This window comes from Carassius auratus, chromosome 34 (genome assembly GCF_003368295.1).
Source record: "Carassius auratus strain Wakin chromosome 34, ASM336829v1, whole genome shotgun sequence".
Lineage (NCBI taxonomy): Eukaryota > Metazoa > Chordata > Actinopteri > Cypriniformes > Cyprinidae > Carassius > Carassius auratus.
In genome coordinates this window covers 13,498,466-13,519,054 of record NC_039276.1, presented here as the reverse complement: position 1 = coordinate 13,519,054, position 20,589 = coordinate 13,498,466, and the positions used below count along the sequence as shown (strand labels likewise).

The 20,589-nt window shown below is 38.9% G+C and overlaps 1 protein-coding gene across 1 annotated transcript; it reads left to right on the top strand.

Moving 5' to 3' along the window:
- Nucleotides 1–617: 617 nt before the first annotated feature.
- On the top strand, nt 618–18,849 carry LOC113053247 (ephrin-B2a-like). The gene is made up of 5 exons (XM_026218114.1): nt 618–1,492; nt 6,884–7,167; nt 13,139–13,231; nt 14,201–14,308; nt 15,327–18,849. Exons 1-5 carry the CDS (start codon nt 1,380–1,382, stop codon nt 15,728–15,730), a joined length of 1,002 nt encoding a protein of 333 aa, XP_026073899.1. The 5' UTR covers nt 618–1,379; the 3' UTR covers nt 15,731–18,849.
- Nucleotides 18,850–20,589: the final 1,740 nt, after the last annotated feature.

Sequence of the window (20,589 nt, the reverse complement as noted above, 5' to 3'; positions counted from 1 at the left end):
GTGTTAATTGTTGTAATGGACCTGTTATTTAATTCATACACACATTTAACATGAGTGAAATGTAGTTTCTAACGCATTGAGTTGGTTGAGTTAAGTTGGCCGCTAGTGGGCGCTGTTGACTGCTGAATGAATCCCTCACGCATTCAGCAGTCTCTGTTGACCTCAACCTAAATAAATGCCTTTATTTTAAGATCATTGGTCATATGGCAATTGAAATCGACCTTTGTGCATGCCTTGGAACACGATAATAACACTACAAATAATTATTTAAATAAACAATGATATCATAAAATATAATAAAGAAAATAGTAGTACTAGCCTAATGATTAGTATGCATGAACAGTAGGTTCTACATTATGTATTTATTAATACAGTTTGCTGTTTTTCTGTGTAGTTATTGTAACATCAACGATTCTACACAGTGTACCACAAGTTCTTTTTGAAATACAGAAATGTCATTAATCCTTACGAACTGAAATCTGGGTTGGCGACCTGAAGTCCGATATATTCTCTCATAGCTCGACCAGTCGCCCGGCGACCGTTTGATTGACAGGTTTCTCTCCACTGCTACCGGTCCAATGAGAGAGCAGGTGGGAGGAGTCGGCGGAATACTCGCTCTGACAAATATACCGCGTTGTAGACGCTTGCAGCTACTTGCAGTACAGACTCGCGGAGAGAACCGAGCATCCCGCAATTCACGCGCACAGCATTTCAATCCGGACCCGCAGGGCTCGAGCCGCAGCTGTTCTCTGCTCTTGTGCGGGTTCCACGGCGACCCATGAGAACTTTCATTTGACTCCATCGTTTCATTTTATTTTTATTTTCGTTCACTAGTCATTCTTATTGTTTTGTTTCATCTAATAGGCTGCAATTAATTCATTTTTACTCATCTTTTCCAAACTGCCTCATTCGTTTTTTGGGAACTCCCATAATTTGCCTGCCTGAACGGAATACCTCGCATTTGGAGTTGGTAACTTTACCTGCTTGCCTTTTTTATCCACACCGAGGGGATTTAACTTCCATGTCTCCACGGACATTCAGCACTTCGGCGGCGACTACACGGGTCGCCTTCCGGTGAGGAATGTAGTTACGTGCTCCCCTCCACTCAGTCGTATATTTTACCGAATGAGAAACTGCCTGCTGTCCGCGGTGCTGCTTTCCCTCATCTCGAGCAGGACTAATAGTGGAGTAGCTCTTCCCATCGGGATGTTTCACTTCTAACCGGGCTCCTATTTAGCTTTTTTTTTTATTTTACTTTTTTTTCCCTGGATACTGAGTTTGGATTTTCACAAGCAGCACTCCCACAAGACGCTTTTCTATATTTTTCGAATTATAAATTCCCGCGAAACGGATTTTGACCGTAACGGTCGTAACGGACCATGGGCGACTCTCTGTGGAGATATTACTTTGGATTTTTAGTCATCGCGTGCAAGGTGAACCTGTCCCGCGCGCTCATCCTGGACTCCATATACTGGAACACGACGAATACCAAGTAAGTGCTGACAAAGCTCCATCACATCTTAACTCTCACTCCCTCAGAGCAACAACGTTCAGACCCTGAAAGTGGGTGATGCTGGTCAAATCACGTTCAGTAAAGCAGATTAAATGGCTTTGTACGGCGTTAAAACGTTCATTCTGTACTGTAAATGAAAATTAATAGCAGGTGATGTGGATTGTCGAGCTGAGGCGAGTGATGCGTTGTTTCCATTTAGGGGTTTAGAGCATTTCACAGTAGGCCCACTTAAAAATTCACCGTGCTAACTTGTTAATTTGAGGTAGAAAATTAGAAATAATCATAGTTTTGAATGGCCCCACAGGACTTCAGTTCATAACTCTTCAGAGGATTTTTGCCCCCAGTGATCGGAGTTGTTTCATGACACAAAATTATTTTGACAAAACAATTAAGGGAAACCACAGGAGAGTACTTTCATGTTTATATCAAATATTCTCGTTGATTTTACAAATGTTGCTTATTTCCAGCTGAGGCGTAATGTTTTATTGAACTGCGTAGGCCTCAAGTCCTTTAACGTTGGCTAAGTTACGTTACCTCAGAAAATGTGTGGCTACCAATCATCAGACAGAAAATCAGACATTCAACCCGTTTTCAGCAAATTATCCGTTTAATTGGTTTGTTTTGGTCGTGATATAGGCTTATTTATATTTTCTATGATTATTTATTTATTTTCATCTAATTTTAGATGCAATTTAGCATTTTTAGAGCAATCAAGTGTATAAATCTCTAAAAATCTTCTCTTGAAGGACGGGTTTCTCCTATAAGGTAAAAATGGTTCTCTCTCTCTCTCTCTTAGTGAAGATGAGGGCACGCGTAGCGCTTAATCTTGCATTATAACATCGAAACATCCAGTAAGGCTGAAAGGAAGGGGTCTCGAGCGCTTCGTAGATGAACTCCACACTTGTTCAGTAATTCACCCTTCGCTCTCGGCCCGTCTGTATAGAGAAAGACTTCCCTCTTTTACCCCTGGCCTGCATGTGTAGGGCAAGAGACAGCATGGGTAGACCGCAGAACAGGTGTCCCGTGTTGATAATTACGGTCTTTAGTAGCCTACACACAGGTAAAAGAGCGGTTAAGTACGTTAATGAACAAGAGTGTAATTGATCTAAAAGGATTTGCGCTGAATAGGATTTTGCTGGGATTGAGTTGTTTATAGGATCTTCGATATTGTACTATTGAGCTTTATTCATTTGTTTGATTATTTGTCTGTTACCGAAGCGAAGTTAATTAATTAATTAATTAATTAATAATAATAATAATAATAATAATAATAATAATAATAATAATAATAATAAATCCGAATTTAGCTGAGTCTAAATTGTCTTGAGAGAGAAAAAAGATTATTACGGATGCATGATGAAAAAAATAGGCGACTGTCTGTCGCTTTATTTGTAGGAAATTCTGCCGTGAGTGGACAGATATGTATGTGGGTGTGTGTGTGTGTGTGTGTCTATATATATATATATATATATATATATATATATATATATATATATATATATATATATATATATATATACATTGAGGAGGATGACATGAAGTGATGAAAAGTCATTGAAAAGTTGTGGCCGTCTCTTATAGTGAATAAAAAATTTTGAATTTACAAACTTCAATTAAATATTTATATTTCCCCAAATACTGAATGCAGTCCTCTTGATTAAAATTCTTTTAATTATATGTATATATTATATATTATATTTTAATTATGTTTCTGGGTGATTACAAATCTAATGTAGGCTAGTTTTGTTTTTGTTGAGTAGTTTGTAATTGTAATTACAATTTATTTTAGTTCATTAAATTTGTATATATAACCTATACTGAATGTGAAGTGTCACCACCATGTCGATAACTATTGTGACATCTTCATTGATGGAGACCCAGAGCGACCATGAAGTGACCTCCAGCGGCGTGGCGTGTCTCTCTATTGTGCGTGTCACTGTAAATATGCAGGCCTCATTCTCCAAGCCGGCGTTCCATGGAGTTATTCACTGCACACATTCCTGCTGTTCTGTTGGGGCAGTTCAGTGTATGGTTCTTTGTGGCACAGGACTGAATGGTGATGGCACTGATAGCATTGTTAGCGTTGGCTGCATTTTAACCATGTGACAAGATAAACATAGCAAAATGTTAAGACATGGCAGGAATCTGGTTACATTCAAGTATATTTTCTTTCTTTCTTTCTTTCTTTCTTTCTTTCTTTCTTTCTTTCTTTCTTTCTTTCTTTCTTTCCTACTTGCCTTTTTGCTTTTTGGCTTGTTTTCTTTCCTTTGGCATTAAATGATTTCATGATATGATTCATGAATTCATTTTTCAATAATAGATGAACTGAGGAGACCCTGACTCCCATATTGTTTCGACTCCAGTTTGGTTTAAGAAACACAAATACCCAATAAACACAAAGTACAACTTACTATCTGAAGATTAGAGAGAAATCCTATATGTATAATGCTGGTGAGTACCAAGCAGCGCTATGGGACATGCCTTTATCTAAAGTATCAGTGCTGCATAATGGGAGAATTGTGCTTAATATCCGTACTCTACTCCCCATGGCCTTCTGTACATGAGACAACCGTCACTGTCACCAACTCCCACAATACACAATCACTGAGCGAGTGTGTGTGATAGCTGTGGTTTTTTTCCCTCCCATCGCAAAAATGTGTGTCAATCTAGTGTGCAGACCTTTTTACCCCTTCACTGCTTTACCTCTGATCCATCAGACTCCTTATTCCTCTCTCACTTCTCTCTCCCTCTTTCTTGTTCCTTCTGGTAATCCATTTTGTCAGAGGTGGAGAAACAAAAGCAGCCTGCTCTACACGTTTTCAGTCAAAGGAGGTTCCCCCTTCTCTTCATTAGGAGATTACATCGCTTAGCAGGGTCCTGATGGGGGCACATACCATGGCTTCATACACATGCAGATACAGCATGAATGAACCAGAGGCGAGTGGGCCATGAATAATAACTATCCCTTCCCCCTTTCTGTGTTTAGGGGCAGAAACTTCATGATAGACTGCTAGCAAAAGGCTGTTATGATTTAGATGCTTATAATAAGTTAATCATTTTCCAAATATGTCGTCATCATATTAACAGATGGGAGGTGTTGTTTTGCCGCTGGGATAGAGGGAGGACAAGAAAGGGGTGATGAAATGAGAATAAAAGTTCACTTTTAAATGGCATTTATGTTGCTTTAAAAATTTTAGGGGAAAGCAGATGGAGTCTTTCGGGATTATGGATTGAATAGATGAGGAAAACAGGAAAGAATGAAGGGATATAGGCTGACAAAGGGATAAGACGCCTGTCTGGTCAATTTGCCCTCTCACCCAATGCGGGTTTTGGTTGCAAAGCATGATGGAGCGATTAAACCATGAGATGTCTGTTGATTTCTTTTGTCCCCTGCTTTCTATCCATGTCTTTCTATTGCCAATGAACCTCCATATTGGTCTGATGATTGAAAGTCAAACAGCTTAAGTTCCCTCTGCCCAAATGTGTCCCTCGCCCAGTGTTCCTTCAGCTCTTCGGGTTAAAGCGCTGTGTTCCTATTGGGGCAGGATTAGGCTACTGCTGTCACTGTGTCATGGCTTGGCCCACACAACTAGAGATTAACACGGGAAAAGAAAGAAAGATATGAAAAGGCTGATGGACAAAGATCCATATGCAAAAGCACCATTTGAAGAAAGTGAAATGTATAAAATAAAAATGTTTATATGGTACCAAAGTTGCCAGGGAGAGTCCTGAAAGTATTATACTTATCAACAACTTTCTCTTTTCTTTTGCTTTAATGTATATAAGTTTATTTAAATTATGTACTTTTGAAGTGCTTTTAGAAGGGCAGCCAAAAATGTATATTTCAGTCTGAGCACAAGTGAACGAGTCAGTGGGAAGAAGACAGAGAAAACAGATGCCTTATGAGTATAAAGAACATATAACGGGAAAATGTGGATCACAAATGAAATTATGGAGAAACGTTTTTAAGAGGCATGGCCATGTCTCTTTTCCACTCCACCGTTACTCTTACACACACCCACTTAATTCCCACTTAATGACTTCTCTGTGTGCAGCTGCAGTCTTGTTAACAGAATGAGCCGTCTGTGTTAAACGTGTGTAAACCCTTATTCTGTCATCCTTTTGTTTTTCACATCCACATGTCCCAGAATATTTATGACCACTGGGAGAATCACCAAGGCTAAGGTTGGGGGTTAAAGTGTGTCTTTTAGACAAGGATTAAAGCTGTTTACAAACATGAGTGTGACCTCTGGCTTTATTTGTTCAAATACTTTTACGTCCCGCTCCCAACTCAAAACTAAATTTAGACTGTTTTAACAGTGGCTCCTGTAAAATACAGACATGTAAAACACTCTTTTAATAGCAGAGTGTGTGCGTATGGGCTGTGGGGTGACCTGTATACCTTGTGGTTTAGGATAATGACTCACTGGGCTGCAACAATGTGTTTAGCAACTAGCATGCTACATTTGGACCAAGAATTGTTCTTCATTGGGATTGCTGTAAAACCCCCCTTTTGAAACCTGTATTTTGAAGAGAGTAAAGAGATTCTGTTGCAAATGCAATTTTTTTTCTATTTGGTGTGTGTGTGTGTGTGTGTGTGTGTGCTTTTAAGGTGTGAACATGTTTTACTCTTTGAATTTACTAGTCTAGTCTCACCCTCTTCCTTTGAACAATCCCACGGCAAATATTTGTACACTTCACACACATGCAAGCAAACTGTTCTAGGGTTTTCAAATGAGCTCGCGTAGCGATAAGACATGAGCGAGATAGCAATCCAGTGTTTGTCTAGAGAGGATTTGCGTGGCTAGATCTGTCATGCAGATAGTCCTGACAGCTACCGTGCTGCACGTCAAACACACACACACACGCACACACACACAGCAGAGCAGTTTTCCCAGCAACTCCTGTTTTAGTCCCTCGAGGCAGATGGCTGAGAGTGTGGCCTGATGCGAGCTGCTGCACTTTTCCTTCTTATTTCTCATGACATCATTTTCTCTTCACAGCGCTGCTGTTTAAGCACTTGGCATCTGAGAGACTATTTGCCTTTATTTTTAAGTATGATCCGTGAGTCAACACCTTTGTCTTATTCTAGCTGCTCCATTTTCTTTTCTGGTTTCTCATAAAGGAACTTAAAAACACTCACGCATACAGTTTAGGATCGTTTCAGTTACTCTCCTACGATTTTATGATCCAGCTAGCTCTTTAGAACCTGTTTTATAATTTATAATCACTGCTACGTAATTGATCATCCTCTTTTTTTAATTACTGATCAACACTATGCTTCACAATCCAGCATGTTTTTGATCCTGAGTGAATATGAATGTTATTTATCCTCTATGATGTGTCTCACTCACTCTCTTTCTCTCAAAGGTTCGTGCCAGGACAGGGTCTGGTGCTCTACCCACAGATCGGGGATAAGATGGACATAGTTTGCCCACGCGTGGAGGGCGGCTCTATGGAAGGAGTGGAGTATTATAAAATCTATATGGTTCCTCTGGAACAACTAAAGTCCTGTCAGGTCACAAAGGTAGACACGCCTCTACTCAACTGTGTCAAACCGGACCAGGACGTCAAATTCACCCTCAAATTCCAGGAGTTCAGCCCAAACCTGTGGGGCCTGGAGTTCTTCAGGGGGAAAGACTACTACATTATATGTGAGTATGTCAGCGGACATCTGTAAACCACCCTTGCCACACCGTTCTAGTCAATTACGTTAGCTTGGGATTGTTTATGTGGTTTTGAGTATCGGGAAAGGTTGACGTTAAGGCGTAAACTAAATTAGCAATGTTTTAGTGAGTCATGGTGCAAATAATGACACGTTTATATCGGCATTTGCTAGTGTCTGTTTATGTTGGCAGGAATAGTTAGAGGTACAGAGATGGAAGGTTTCTGTTTGTGAGTGGCATTTGACCATGAACGCGTATGAGCACAAACACAAAAGTCTTCTTGTATTCACGCTGTATCATTTTGCATGTGAGCTGAATTTTTTACATTTGCGAGAACAATAACTGCTCACCTGGCCTCAACACACACACTTCAGGCTCAAAGCAAGATGTTTAAACAGCGGGTGATGTGGAAGAGAAATGCAGGGATCTAGTAAATGGAATAAAACGCACACACACAAACAGAGATTGCTTTGATACACAGAGTCAATCTCATCGCCCAGACCTGAGCCGTTCTCTCGCTCTCCCTCACAATGAGAGCTCACTTCCAGAATAAGGAGAAAATCACATTTTGCCGTTCTGGGAAAATTCTCTCCTCCTTTATTTTGCTCTCTCTCAGATTCTCTTAAGCAACTCTAATTTGTGAAAAGAACAATGAAAGAGAGGAAAAGGAGGTGGAGAAAGAGAAATGAGTTCATTTTGCTGCATTGTAGATGATAATTGCCCTGGTGTACAGCTGGAGTTGTGTGTGTGTGTGTGTGTGTGTGTGACTTGTGAAGCGCAGAGACATATGACTGCTTTGTGTGGTAGGGGGTTTATTCGATAAGTCATTAATTAAAAAGTTGAATCCTAATAGCTCAGTTTAATCACTGTCTTTATCAATTGGATCTTCTCAGAAACCAATCAGATGATTTCAATCCCTTATAAATGTGTTCAGCAAGCCAAATGTGTGTGTGCAGGATTTTTTTCTTTTGGTCAGTAGTATAGATATTTACTTGGTTTTACAGCTTTTTCGCATAAATATGATAAACGGCTATTTTTGAGCAACATATTTTAATATGTGTTAAAAAATGACATACATATATTGTTTATTGGTCACTGTATTTATAATACGGTTCAAAAGGTTGAGCTTAAATTATTTTATTTTTTTCGTTTTTTTTTTTACTTTTATGCAAGAAGGACACATTAAAATGATCAAAAGTGACAGAAAAGACCACACTGTTACAAAAACAACAATTTATTTCAAACTATTTATTTTCTGTATCAAAAGCTGTGTATATATATTATATATAAAATATATTTATATATTTAAATATATTATTTATATATATAAAACAAGGTATTATAAATAATATCCATTACAGCTGTTTTTAACATGAAAAATTAGAATCATTTCTGAAGGATCATGTGAAAATTCATTTTTTCATTATAGGAGTACATTCCATTAAAGTTGAAAATGTTTGAGTTAAATTGTAACAATATTTCACAATTCATTATTTAACACACAACACAGCATTCATAAGCATAAGAGACTTCAAAAAATAAAAAAATTACACGCTCTCATTAAAATTAAACGTTTCATACATCGTGACAGATGTATGTGTTTAAACACACTATTGCTGGTTCAAAATATGTACATGATAAAAGCATGCAGTTGGTCAGCTGGCCTGAAGCTCTCTCACACTGATCCTGGGTCATCGTCCGTCTTTGTTGCTTTATTTTCGAGCCCTGGTGTGTGTTGGTGTGCGCTGGCCAAACTTTCAAATGGCTCTTCTATTGTTCACATGCAGCCTGATGCTGCTGACTCTGATATGATTGTGTGTGTGTGTGTGTGTGTATGAGTTTGATGAGATCTGCTCTGACAGACTGCCCTCGAGCCCGGAGCCAGAAGAGAGAAACATGATCTAAATATGGCAAGAGAGCGAATTAGAGAGAGCAGGAATGTTTCATAAAAAAGAATACAATCTGCAGAAAGATGTGATAATCGAATAAAGCACAGACAAACTATGTTAATTTAAATCTTTAAGATGTGTTCAGTAATTTAGTCCCTTAAGAATAAAATAATAGTCCATTAGTAACAAAAAAAGCAAGTAGTGCTTTAAAAGCTGAATGTAACAGGTTTACACTCACATCAGTTTTTATTAGGATGGTGTCTGTAACTGGTTATTCTTCTGGTTGTATCCTAATCTAATACAACAGAACAAAAGTCGTGTGTCCTGGGATTGGCAGAAACATTTAGCAGGTATCTGAAGTTGAAAGTTCAGGGAGAGACAATTTCACATTCTTTGAGTTAGTTTTCAGACTTCCTCATACTGACAGATGATGGAAAATTCAAACGATGCCCCTTAGCAATTAGTTATGTAACAGCATGCCATTTCCTGAGGGTGAGCATGTCAGTAGAAGCCAGTGATGATGGGCATTTATTACTGTTAAGTGATAAGTGATTTATAACATTAAATCATATATTGTGTCTTTTCTATTTTTCTTCTGTTTTTTATTTTTTATTTTTATATGATTTGACAATATTATAAAAGTTAACAATCATGCTAATTAGGGATGCAGCGAAATGAAAATTCTTGGCAGAAGCTAAAACTGAACAAAATGAAACACTGGGCCGAAAGCTAAATACCGAAAGCTGACAAAGTTTTTTCACATTTTTCCCCCATTTTGCAAAAAAAAAAAAAAAAAATTGCCATTAAATAGCCAAAATGTGCTTTTAAAAAAATGCATTTAACACTGAACACTTTTTTTTTGAGACCCCCTTCTTGAATGCATGTTTTACTGTACAAACAAATGCAACCTCACTGAGCAGAAGAGACTTCTTTTAAAAGATAAGAAAATATAAAAGATCCCAGTCTGAACAATATGTGTGAATGCTATTATAAGTGTATTAACAGAGCTGTTGTAATTTTTATTATTCTTATTATTGTCTATTTTATGTTACAGAACAACTGTAAAAATTCAATAATAAAATTTGTTAATGTTGTTGGAGTCCTTGCTTTTTCTGAGCTTTTATTTTGGAAGAAACCCACAGGAAGACCTTGGTGCCACTTTTGGTTTGACAACAGCAGGTTTATAAATGATTCTCAGATGTTTGTTGCATGTATCGCATTGACAAATGCCTTGTAAAAATTCATACAAATGTTAATAAGCAACTGACGAATAACACTATTTCAGCGCAGATATTCCTTGCGTTTTGGACTTTGAACCATGGCGCTGCAAGCTCATGCAGCGCTGCTTGAATGCATGCAGTTTGTTTGTTCATTAGAAAACACAACTTTCTGCAGATTATTTACTAATTGTTTTAGGGCAATACACGATTTCAGTCATCATACAGTAACCAGCAACAACCTCCCTTCCACTTCTCATTGAAGACATGAGATACAGTGCTAAACAGTCTCTCGTTTTCCGTGCTTGTGTTGATTTTTGTGTTTTTCTTGGAAAATTTTAAATGCTTCCATACTGCCGTCTTGTTTGTTGCATTAGTGTGCACCTGTGTATAATTTATTCAGTCTTTTTGCTTATTCACCAAACACCTAAAGAGCTTTATTTGCTATTTTCGGCCCCAAATTTTTGGTTGCCAAATATTTGGTGAATCCCTAATGCCAGTGAAGCTTTGTTGACTTTGAGAGAGAGACATAAAGAGAGAGAAATGTTGATAGCCTTTGTTCAAAGCCAATGAGGGCATTTCGAGGTGCGTGTCATATCTCATTAGAGTAGATGTACAATGTTTGTATGTGTGTGTATTGTTGTGTGTCAGCTCTAATTATTGGCCTGAGAGCTGTTCACCACTCTATGACCCTGACGCCATGTTGATCAGGTCAAACTCCACAACAACAGCTACAGCTCATCATCACAACTGTCATTCACATACCTGTACTGCTAAAGCATTAGTCGAGGTATTAACAGACAAAATATATTATTTTTTAAATATAATAATAATTAGATTAATGATAATAATTGTTGTTATTATTTTAAAAATAATTTTATGTTTAAATCAAATACTAAGCAAAAATTTCCAAGCTATTGTCATGGAAGGACTTGACATATCTCACAGTCTGTTTGAGCCTGATAGGGTGTCACCAAACAGGTATTGGTGTCAGTATTGGGTTTTTGTGTCCACATGCTGTGCATTGACATATTTATTTAGCTGGGAGCATAACCTAGTCTACTGTTGTTTTTATAAATGACACATATCTATATACAATACATAGTGCAGCAGTACTACTACTAAACTTCTGTGTGTTTTCTATTATTGTGGGCACTTTCCTTTGGCATTAATTGTTTTTGTACTGCTCTAATGATTTTTTTATTTATTTATTATTATTCTTTTATCAATACACATCATTTTAAGTCTTTTTTCAATTAAAGTATTCCGCTTATTTATTAAACCTTTTTTTTTTTTTTTTGAGCCCTCTTGTTGCCCTCCACAATGTAGGTTTCATGTTTTTACTATCCATTTGGGGAAATGTGGCCTTCACAATGTAGGCCAAACTTGTCCCACACACACATTCTCTTTGCCAGCTGGTCTTTCAGTTCAAAGTCAAACACTCTAATTTAACTTAAACTCATCTATGAAGAAGTGCTTTAAAAGTATCTTTGTATTCTAATCAACTTGTCACTTGTCAGCTAAAATTAAGTAAACTGTGTGTGTCATGTGATGGTATACTGTTGACCTGGAATGTGATCATCATGTGATTATTGTTTAAGCAATGTGTTTGCTTTAATGTGGGCATTTTTAGGCTCATTTGCCAGATTTATGAAATGAACACACTGAAAGGATCGCAAGCCATTAAGGAGCTTTACATGTAATGAGCTTGTGTTCTTCTCAACACTAAAAAGCCACAGGTCAAAGAAGCAACAGAGAGAGTTAGATGGTGTCATTCTGCAGTCCTTACAAACAAATGAAGAAGAAACAGAATCAGAAAGATCCATCACATGGCGCATACATAACTCACTCACACTCCATCCACTTCATCAAAGTGGCAGCATTGGAAAACAAAGTGATGTCTGGGGAACAGGCGCCTTATAGACTCCAGCATCTCTCCCCTGTCTCTTTCCCTCTCTCGCTCTCTGAATGCAGGCCACATTGTTCTGGACACTGACCAGACGTTAAGCCCTTGGCAGCTCGTTAGCTTTGTGTTACTGACCCAATAGACCGCAAGCCTGCCGGGCGTGGACACACACACACACACACACACACATGGCATAGCTACATTGTTCGGTTAAAAGACCACATAGGACATGTGGGAGTGGCCAGAATACTGCTGATAGTTTGTTTAGCAACAGATAACAATGTCAAATGTCTTAATTTAGTTAGTGTTAATTTTAAGAAGTTTTCCTCACTTCATTTTTTAAGCAAGCCCAACATCTGCTCAAAAAGAAATATTCTTTAATTATTTAGTCTATTTTGTACTCGCTCACTTGTTTATTGGCAAACATCTGCCGTGGCTAAAGCGTTACACAATCTTAAGCACGCTCCAAACTTCACATTCATTAATAGCACTCTCTCTCTGTGCCTTATTCGCTGAATTATTAACAACCCCTCCTGGTGCTAGAGGCCCTCGCCTCACTTGTAAAACAAAATCAGCTTTTTATTATTCCTTTAATCCTTCTTATTTCCTATTGAATTGTTAAAGAGCAAATGCACACTTTCTGACCATTTCATCTTTCAACACCAACACAAACACAATTTTGGCCTGTGCAAAAAAAAACGAACAAATAGAATTATAATAAAAACAAAGGACACAGCTAGGACTACTAAAAGTTTGGTTACATGATTTATGAGGTTTCTGCACAGAGATTTGACTGCATGAATATTCAGTAGTTGTGTTAATGTTGCAGTAACATCATCTGAATAGCTTGTACCTTCTTTGATCAATCTCAGTTATGTATTTGCATATATAATAGCAACACATGTTGATTTTCGAAAATGTTGATTGTTTTTGTCATTGTGTTTCAGCTACATCTAATGGAACGATGGAAGGGCTGGATAATAAGGAAGGAGGGGTGTGTAAAACCAAGTCGATGAAAATCCTCATGAAGGTTGGACAAAGTGAGTAATCGTTTCGCTGTCATGTGTCTATAGCCCCTTTCACACTGAACGTTGGACCCGGCATATTGCCGGAACATTGCCGGGTCGCCTTCTGTGTGAAAGCAAACACGTCCCGGGATTGATTGGGGACCTAGTAACATTGCCGGGTTCAACCTGGGACGAGTACTGTGTGAACAAAAGCCAGATCTAATGCCATGTTGAAGTGATGATGCGCGTTATCGCGCGACTCTTTTACCGGCTGTTTTGAAGGAAGATCAACGTTTGCAACAATAACAATATGTGCAAACTGTATTGAAGCAGAGATCAGTTAGTTCCTCACTTTCCACGCTGACGCTGAGATCATTTGCTTTCTTCAGTGAAAGTATAACGTGCCTAACGTTTTCGACTCGTACATTACACATCACGCGCTGATGTCACGTGTCATTACGGGATCTTCAAGGGTTGTGTGTGAAAGCACGCACATATCCTGAGTCATCACTGGCAGTGTGAAAGTGCAAAATCTAGCGACCCGGGAACAATTTGCCAGAACACTTTACCCGTGTATTTGCCGGAATTGCAGTGTGAAAGGGGCTTATGTGGGTGTCTAATAGCTGTTGTACTGTGGGCACCAGGGTGTAGAACAATAGCAAAAGCCCGCTGCAGACCCTACACTGTGTAATTAATGACGGTTATTCATAAATCACCTCACCAGTGAAATCTTTAGTAATTACTGTAGGCCACACCCACCAACACAAGCGACTGAATTTCCGCTCTCACACAAACATGCAGACACAAGCTGAAGGTCACTAGATTAATCATGGCTGCTTGTGTTTTAATGATGAACACACAAACACATACACTCTCATGGTCGCTATCAGTCACATGTGCACACTTTTATTTCCGCTGAGCAGCATGAAAGTAATAGCTCTCCACATGAAAATCTATACATATATCAGAGTGACGAATGTGTTTCTTATCTATGTTTTGCAGACCCCTCCGATCCCATTTCCCCCAAAGAATACCCCACAAGTTACACTCCCAAACACCCCGACGAAGGGGGCAAGGAGACCAAATCGAATGAAGTACTTGAAAAGCCTGGTACGTCGCACACTTTATCACCTCACACAGCTGTAAAGGGACACTCACTGATTCATCATTCTCTCTGCTTTTTAATCCCTTTTTTTGCTGAGCAAGTACCAGTCCTCTGTTACAAGGATATAGAAACTGATTTGTTCTCATAAAATCCTTCTGGCAAGTAAATCGTTAATGTGACAGAGCAAGATGGACTTGCTGGAATGCATTAATTGTAGAATTCAGCTTCTTTCCTTCTACGTTGAAGCATATGCACATCAAAGTCATTTGAGTGGAGTGTCTTAGGTACAATAATCCACTTGTAAAACAGCCTGAGTGTGAGTGTTAGCAGCTCATCTGTTCCGCCAGCCTCATCTGGGCCACTCCAGAAAAACTCACTGGAGTCCAAAGCCGTGTGAGATGACTTTGTCCTTGAACACAGAGTGTTTCTTAGACATTATCTATCCTAATACATATTTTTGAATTCAAAGTGTCTTTCAAAACCTGACGGCTTTCATAAGCACATAACTAATTAATTTAAACCATTAAGATACAGGCAGTTCTTATAAAAAAAAATAAAAAAAAATTCTCTCTACAGCACTTATGCTACTACTCAAGCTTTGTACTCTGGTTTCTTCTTGAAATTTGTTTTCACTGCACTTCTAATATAGTCGACTCTTTTATGATCAATCACTTTTGTCTTCTCTTCTTTGGAAGTTGCTTTGGGTAAAAGTGTCTGCTAAATAAATACATGTAAATTTATTTCATCATACATAAAAGACATTTCATTTTGGTGTTAAGGCATCTTTTTAATTGCTTATGAGTGTGCCACTTTCTTTCTAGTCTGTAAGCCCATTCACATCAAGAACGATGACTAAAAAAGATAACTATAACAATATTAGCATCCAGACCAGTGGACAATTGTTAAACTATATTGTAGTTATCATTACTGTTATATTTATCACCACTGGTGTGAATAGTCCTTAATACTTGTTGCTCATTGCTTTTGTTTTTTTCTAAGTTCATGTTGTTTCTTCCCTCTTAGATGCATCGCAACAAGGAGAAGAGAAGGGAGATGGAAATAAATCATCCTCAGTCATTGGCTCAGAGGTTGCCCTGTTCGCCTGCATCGCTTCAGCCAGCATAATTGTCATCATCATCATCATCGTGCTAGTATTCCTCCTGCTGAAGTATCGACGACGCCATCGCAAACACTCGCCTCAGCATGCCACCACGCTGTCACTCAGTACATTAGCCACGCCCAAGAGGGGTGGCAGCGGAGGCAACAACAACGGCTCGGAGCCGAGTGACATCATCATCCCGCTTCGGACTGCTGACAGCGTCTTCTGCCCACATTACGAGAAAGTAAGTGGCGATTATGGACACCCCGTTTACATCGTACAAGAAATGCCACCGCAAAGCCCAGCAAACATCTACTATAAAGTGTGAAACTGGACACGCTTCTTTTGGACATTTTAACTCTAACCCCCCACATGCCCCTCGAAGAACCCCCCCGTGGGCGGAATCGACGCCTGGGCTCACCCTCGTTCTGCCCGCTCTTATTGTTTTTGTTGTTGTTCTTTATTTTACAATATTGCTGATTATTACTCTCAGTATAGATGTTGCTGATGTTGGAGAGACTCTCCTGATTCGCTGCTCTTGCACCTGCAAAAACGAAACACACAAATAGAAAATGACAAAAAAGAAAACAGAAACCCTCCGGGGTGATTGACGTGCACTACAACGGATACTATAGCATGTGTACGAGGGAGTGTGTGTGAATCAGACGAGCGGGGGAGAGGGGGCTTGAGGGGGTGCCTGTGAGAAGAGAGGTCAAGACAATGGATCTTTCCTCTTTTTTCCACTACATCATCTCCATTAAAGACACAACACACGGAGATGGAGAAGAGAAGTGACGTGACTGTACCACACAGCAAGAACTATGAACTATGATTGGCTGATCCGTCTCAGAACAGGAAGTGAATACAGCCTATTGGCCAGAGCTACAGGAAGTGGATTTATTGAGGAAGCAGGAAGCTCTCTGGAGCCTACTGTTGGACAATTGAATGGACATCATCTGTTTTTGCACGTTCACTCGTACTGTTTTCATTTACATTAGCTCTCCTCATTTGTTCACCTCTACAAAATGACTCACAATGTTTACTTGAAGTCTTTTTGTACGGTTATGCGTCTCACATGCATTTCTTTTTGTCATTCCCAGTGCGGTCCACTTGCAGATTCATTTGGTAGAAGACATAGAGATCATTTTGTGCTGGTTTAAGTAGTGTGGAAGACACAAACACACATTTCATTTCATATACGTCTGCTGCCAGGGCTGGAGAAATTAGACAAAAAGAGAAAGAAGGAAGGAAGGAAGGAAGGAAAGAACGTCGATATTTGGTACAGTTGTTGTCCTGTTGCCTGCTGGGAAGGTGGAAGACCCACATGAACACTTTAGCAGCACTTTGAAAGCCTCACCACCTTTCCCACGTGGAGTACAAACTCAAGAAAACACATTAAGACAGAGATCGCAGGGAGCAAATTACTCAAGATGTAATAGCAAAATCTGTCATTTTTGACACGAAGTGGCTACCTTCCCCAGGCATGTCGCTGCAAAAGTTACTGTCATTCTAGTATTTCTGCCATCACACACACACACGCACATTCTCATTCAGCAGTGGCCTGTGCAGATTGTGGAAAAGAGGAATTGGTGCTCTACGTTTTTGTTCACAAGCACAGGGACATCAAGATATAATTGTTTAGTTTTAAATTATACAAAAGATTTAATTAGCATTGCTTCATGGATTTGTTTATCTGTAGATGAAAACGGTCGGAAAGACTCCATGTAGACTTTATTTATGATACCATACAGACAGGTTGGTGTGAAACAGCAAGAATATGAATAATTGATGGAGAATCTGCACATTATGCAAGCTTCAAATTTTCCTATTCGTTGACAGATAGTTCTCCATCTCGCTGTTAGCTTTTTCTATCGATCCCGACACGAATAGCTGCCTTTTGACGACAAACACACACACACATACCCTCACAAAAAGCACACGCGCTCATGGCCAGGGAAGGGGCGGCTTTGGAAGGAGCCCTCAGGGAAAACAGCATGTTGGGTTTTAAAATAGCCAAAAGGAATGAGAGGGAAGGGCAAGAACGGACCAAAGGAAAGGCATGTCTAACAGAGTCCTGACTAAACCAACTTCTCCAGGCTGCCTGTCTCTGTTGATGAAGCTCAGATGTGCTCTGGGTCGAAATTAGGCCCCTTAATCTGGAAGGAAAGCAGTAGACGTGGGTTAGTGAGCATACCAGATGAGAACGAGCGCAGGCTAAATGTAGTAAATTGCATGAAATGGGATCTTTCAGGCTCCAATTGTGGGAGGTCTCCGTTGGGGGAAAAAACACATTATGATTGATGGAGGTCACAAGTGGACTTAGCGTGCGTTTTAGAGAGGAAGTCGCCAAGCAGAGGCCAGAGTATCCCACAACCCGCAGCTCCCAGAGGATTTTGTAACCCCTTACGTGTGTGTCGTCATTCGTGCGAAACCCTTCGTGAGCAATGCCAGCCTGCAGACAGTTATCTTCATTTGTTTCTTACATTGAAATCAAAACCGTTCACCAAAGGTGGACTTTGAGAGTTGAACGTGTCCACAAACTGACTGGTTTGCCATAGTCGCACATCAACTGTTCATCCATTTTGTTTTCACTTGTTCATGGAGGTTCTTGAATCTCACCGAGAAGCCAAGCCTTGTGTGATCGGAGCTTTGTGCCTCTGTAAGAGGCCACAAAATCTGCAAATATGCAATTTTTATTTATTTTTATAACAATTGAGAAAAGAAGATGATATACGTTGACCTATGGAAAAGTGTTCTTAACCACTGAAAATTAAATGAAATAATACAGCATACGAAAACGCTACAACCCAGTGTGTTATTATTATTATTATTTTTTTTACTTTGTGCTGTAGGTTGGAGGTAAACTGTGAAACATGAACACACACAAATGCATATTGAAGACTCAGCAGTTGTTTGAAACTTTAGAAGACACACATGCCACAAGAACTACAAACATATTGCTGTTCGGTTGCTGTCCCACATGGGCTAAATATGACAATCTCCTTAGTTTCTTTGAATCCGAAGACACTGTCCTGGCAAGCAGGTTGCAAACGTTCCCATTGCATTTTAGGAGCGGTAGGACTTAACTAGTAGCGTAAGATGTTGCACCGATGTGGATGGAAGGTTTGCGAAACGCTGGGAGAAGTGTCTTCGGGCCACTGTAAAATGCCTTGCTTGTATGGTCACCCTGAGTTCACCGGACTCTAGTTTTTGCACCGTACATCTGTAGGTGAGAGGCTGTATATACGTTATTGTTTGTATTGTATATGGATCCCCGGTTGTTACAATAGCCTTATTCTCACATTTCTAGCAAATAAAAAAGTTATGAAAAAAAAAAAAACATGATTCACTTCAGTTAAAAGAGAGCATACTAATTTTTTTGGTAAATATCTTGTGTAAATATTGACGACAAACCCAATAAATTGTTTTTTATAAACTCTTAAGTAAGATGTTTTGTATAGAAGTGGAATTTTTTGCTATGTATTTTAGCTAGCACTCGTCAGACCCCTCCCACTCAATCCTTTTGCACTGTTCCCATGGTGATCTGGTTTAAAAACGAAAAAGAGATAGAGAATTGCCAAACTGACTGCTTGCTGCATATTTGTGCCATACGTGTGTACCATAGATATTTATTTAATTAGTTCTTTGTTTTTTTTCTATTGGATTTTTCTACCCAGTTTGTACACAACCTCAGTATTATCACTTGAGTTTTTCCCTAACTTCTCCATTTCCTGTTATCTTTCTGTTTCTATCGTTTCCCATTGGCCCATGCGTCCATCCTTCTCTCGCAGTAAGATCTGGTCAGGACGTGCAACCTTATCAAGTCCTAGAAATGAAATGGCACACATTCCACCAGTCTGTTACAAACTGAAGATGTTTTTCAATAAAATGTTTTTCCTATGGAACTTTCAGTTCTCTTTTATATTTATTCGATGTGGCTTGGCACGTTGTGTCAGGTGGAGTTCATCAATTAGACTTAATTTTTCACCATCTTTCCTGAAATTCTCGCTGATATTCATGAATGAAAACCTGCCCAGACACATTTGTGGTTGGTTCATAAGCTGTTAACAATGTTGTGGTGCAACTTCTGATCATTTTACTTAACCACAAACATATTTAAGTAAGCAAAAGGTTCAAGAAGTTCAGAGGGCTTCATAATCTCCTAAAGAAAAAAAGGATCTGTTTAAAAAGGTTATCGATTCATTTTAGCTCTGTAAATGTGTCGATTTATTATAAAATCATAAATCCATAAACTCCAAAAAGTTATAAACTCCAAAAAGAACACCAGAATAAGTAAAATGTCTATAAAAAGTGTTTTTGAATGATCATTAAAAGAACTGTCTCGTAAAAGTCAACTGTTCATAAAAGGCAATAATATTTTTGATTCCCTAAAAAGAGTTTATGAATCACTTCACTGAATTCACTAAAAGGAATGGGCTCTAATACAAGTGTTCATAAATCTGACTACACTGGCTGCAAAGTAGGTTTTTGATTCAGTAAAAGAACCAGTTCAAAAGTGTTTGTGAATCAGACCACACTGGTAGGGTGACCATATAAGCCATTTTCCCAGGAGTTGTGCTTGCCAGGATTTTTATATTGCCTAAAATATCCAGATTTTGGCTGTTTGTGCTGTGCAGATCGATCATTGTATGACATTCATAAGAGCTATAGAGAGCAAAGCAGATGGCTCCTTATGCATTTAAATCACTCTCTTGGTACTTTGGTGTCATAAAATGATTGGTGCGCAGCGACGCTTCAAGTAGAATGAACGAACAAACACCTAACATGTACGTGTATTTGCATTGCTTTGATCGTTCTCTGTAGATCTCACCTTCTCACATGCCACGATTAGTTGATTATGTACCATACTTTCATGTTATTGGTCAAACTACTTTAGATGTTTTAGGCAATATTGAAATCCTGGCAAGGACGCGTCCTGGGAAAATGGCTCATACGATCACCCTACACACTGGTTAAGCTTTATATTTTAAATTCCCTAAAAAGGAAAACTCATGAGTCATGTTTTCATTAACTGGATGACATAAGTGGTCCCACTTTATATTAGGTGGCCTTAACTACTATGTACTTACATAAAAAAAATAAGTACAATGTACTTATTGTGTTCATATTGTATTGTAAAACACTTCTGCTGCTATTGAGGTGGGATGGGGTAAGGTTAGGGAGAGG

Excerpts from the sequence above, each read along its gene's own strand:
- LOC113053247 (XM_026218114.1), top strand. The coding sequence starts at position 1,380 with ATGGGCGACTCTCTGTGGAGATATTACTTTGGATTTTTAGTCATCGCG. Across the intron at positions 7,168-13,138 it reads GAAAGACTACTACATTATAT|CTACATCTAATGGAACGATG; the intron begins GTGAGTATGTCA and ends ATTGTGTTTCAG. Across the intron at positions 13,232-14,200 it reads CCTCATGAAGGTTGGACAAA|ACCCCTCCGATCCCATTTCC; the intron begins GTGAGTAATCGT and ends TATGTTTTGCAG.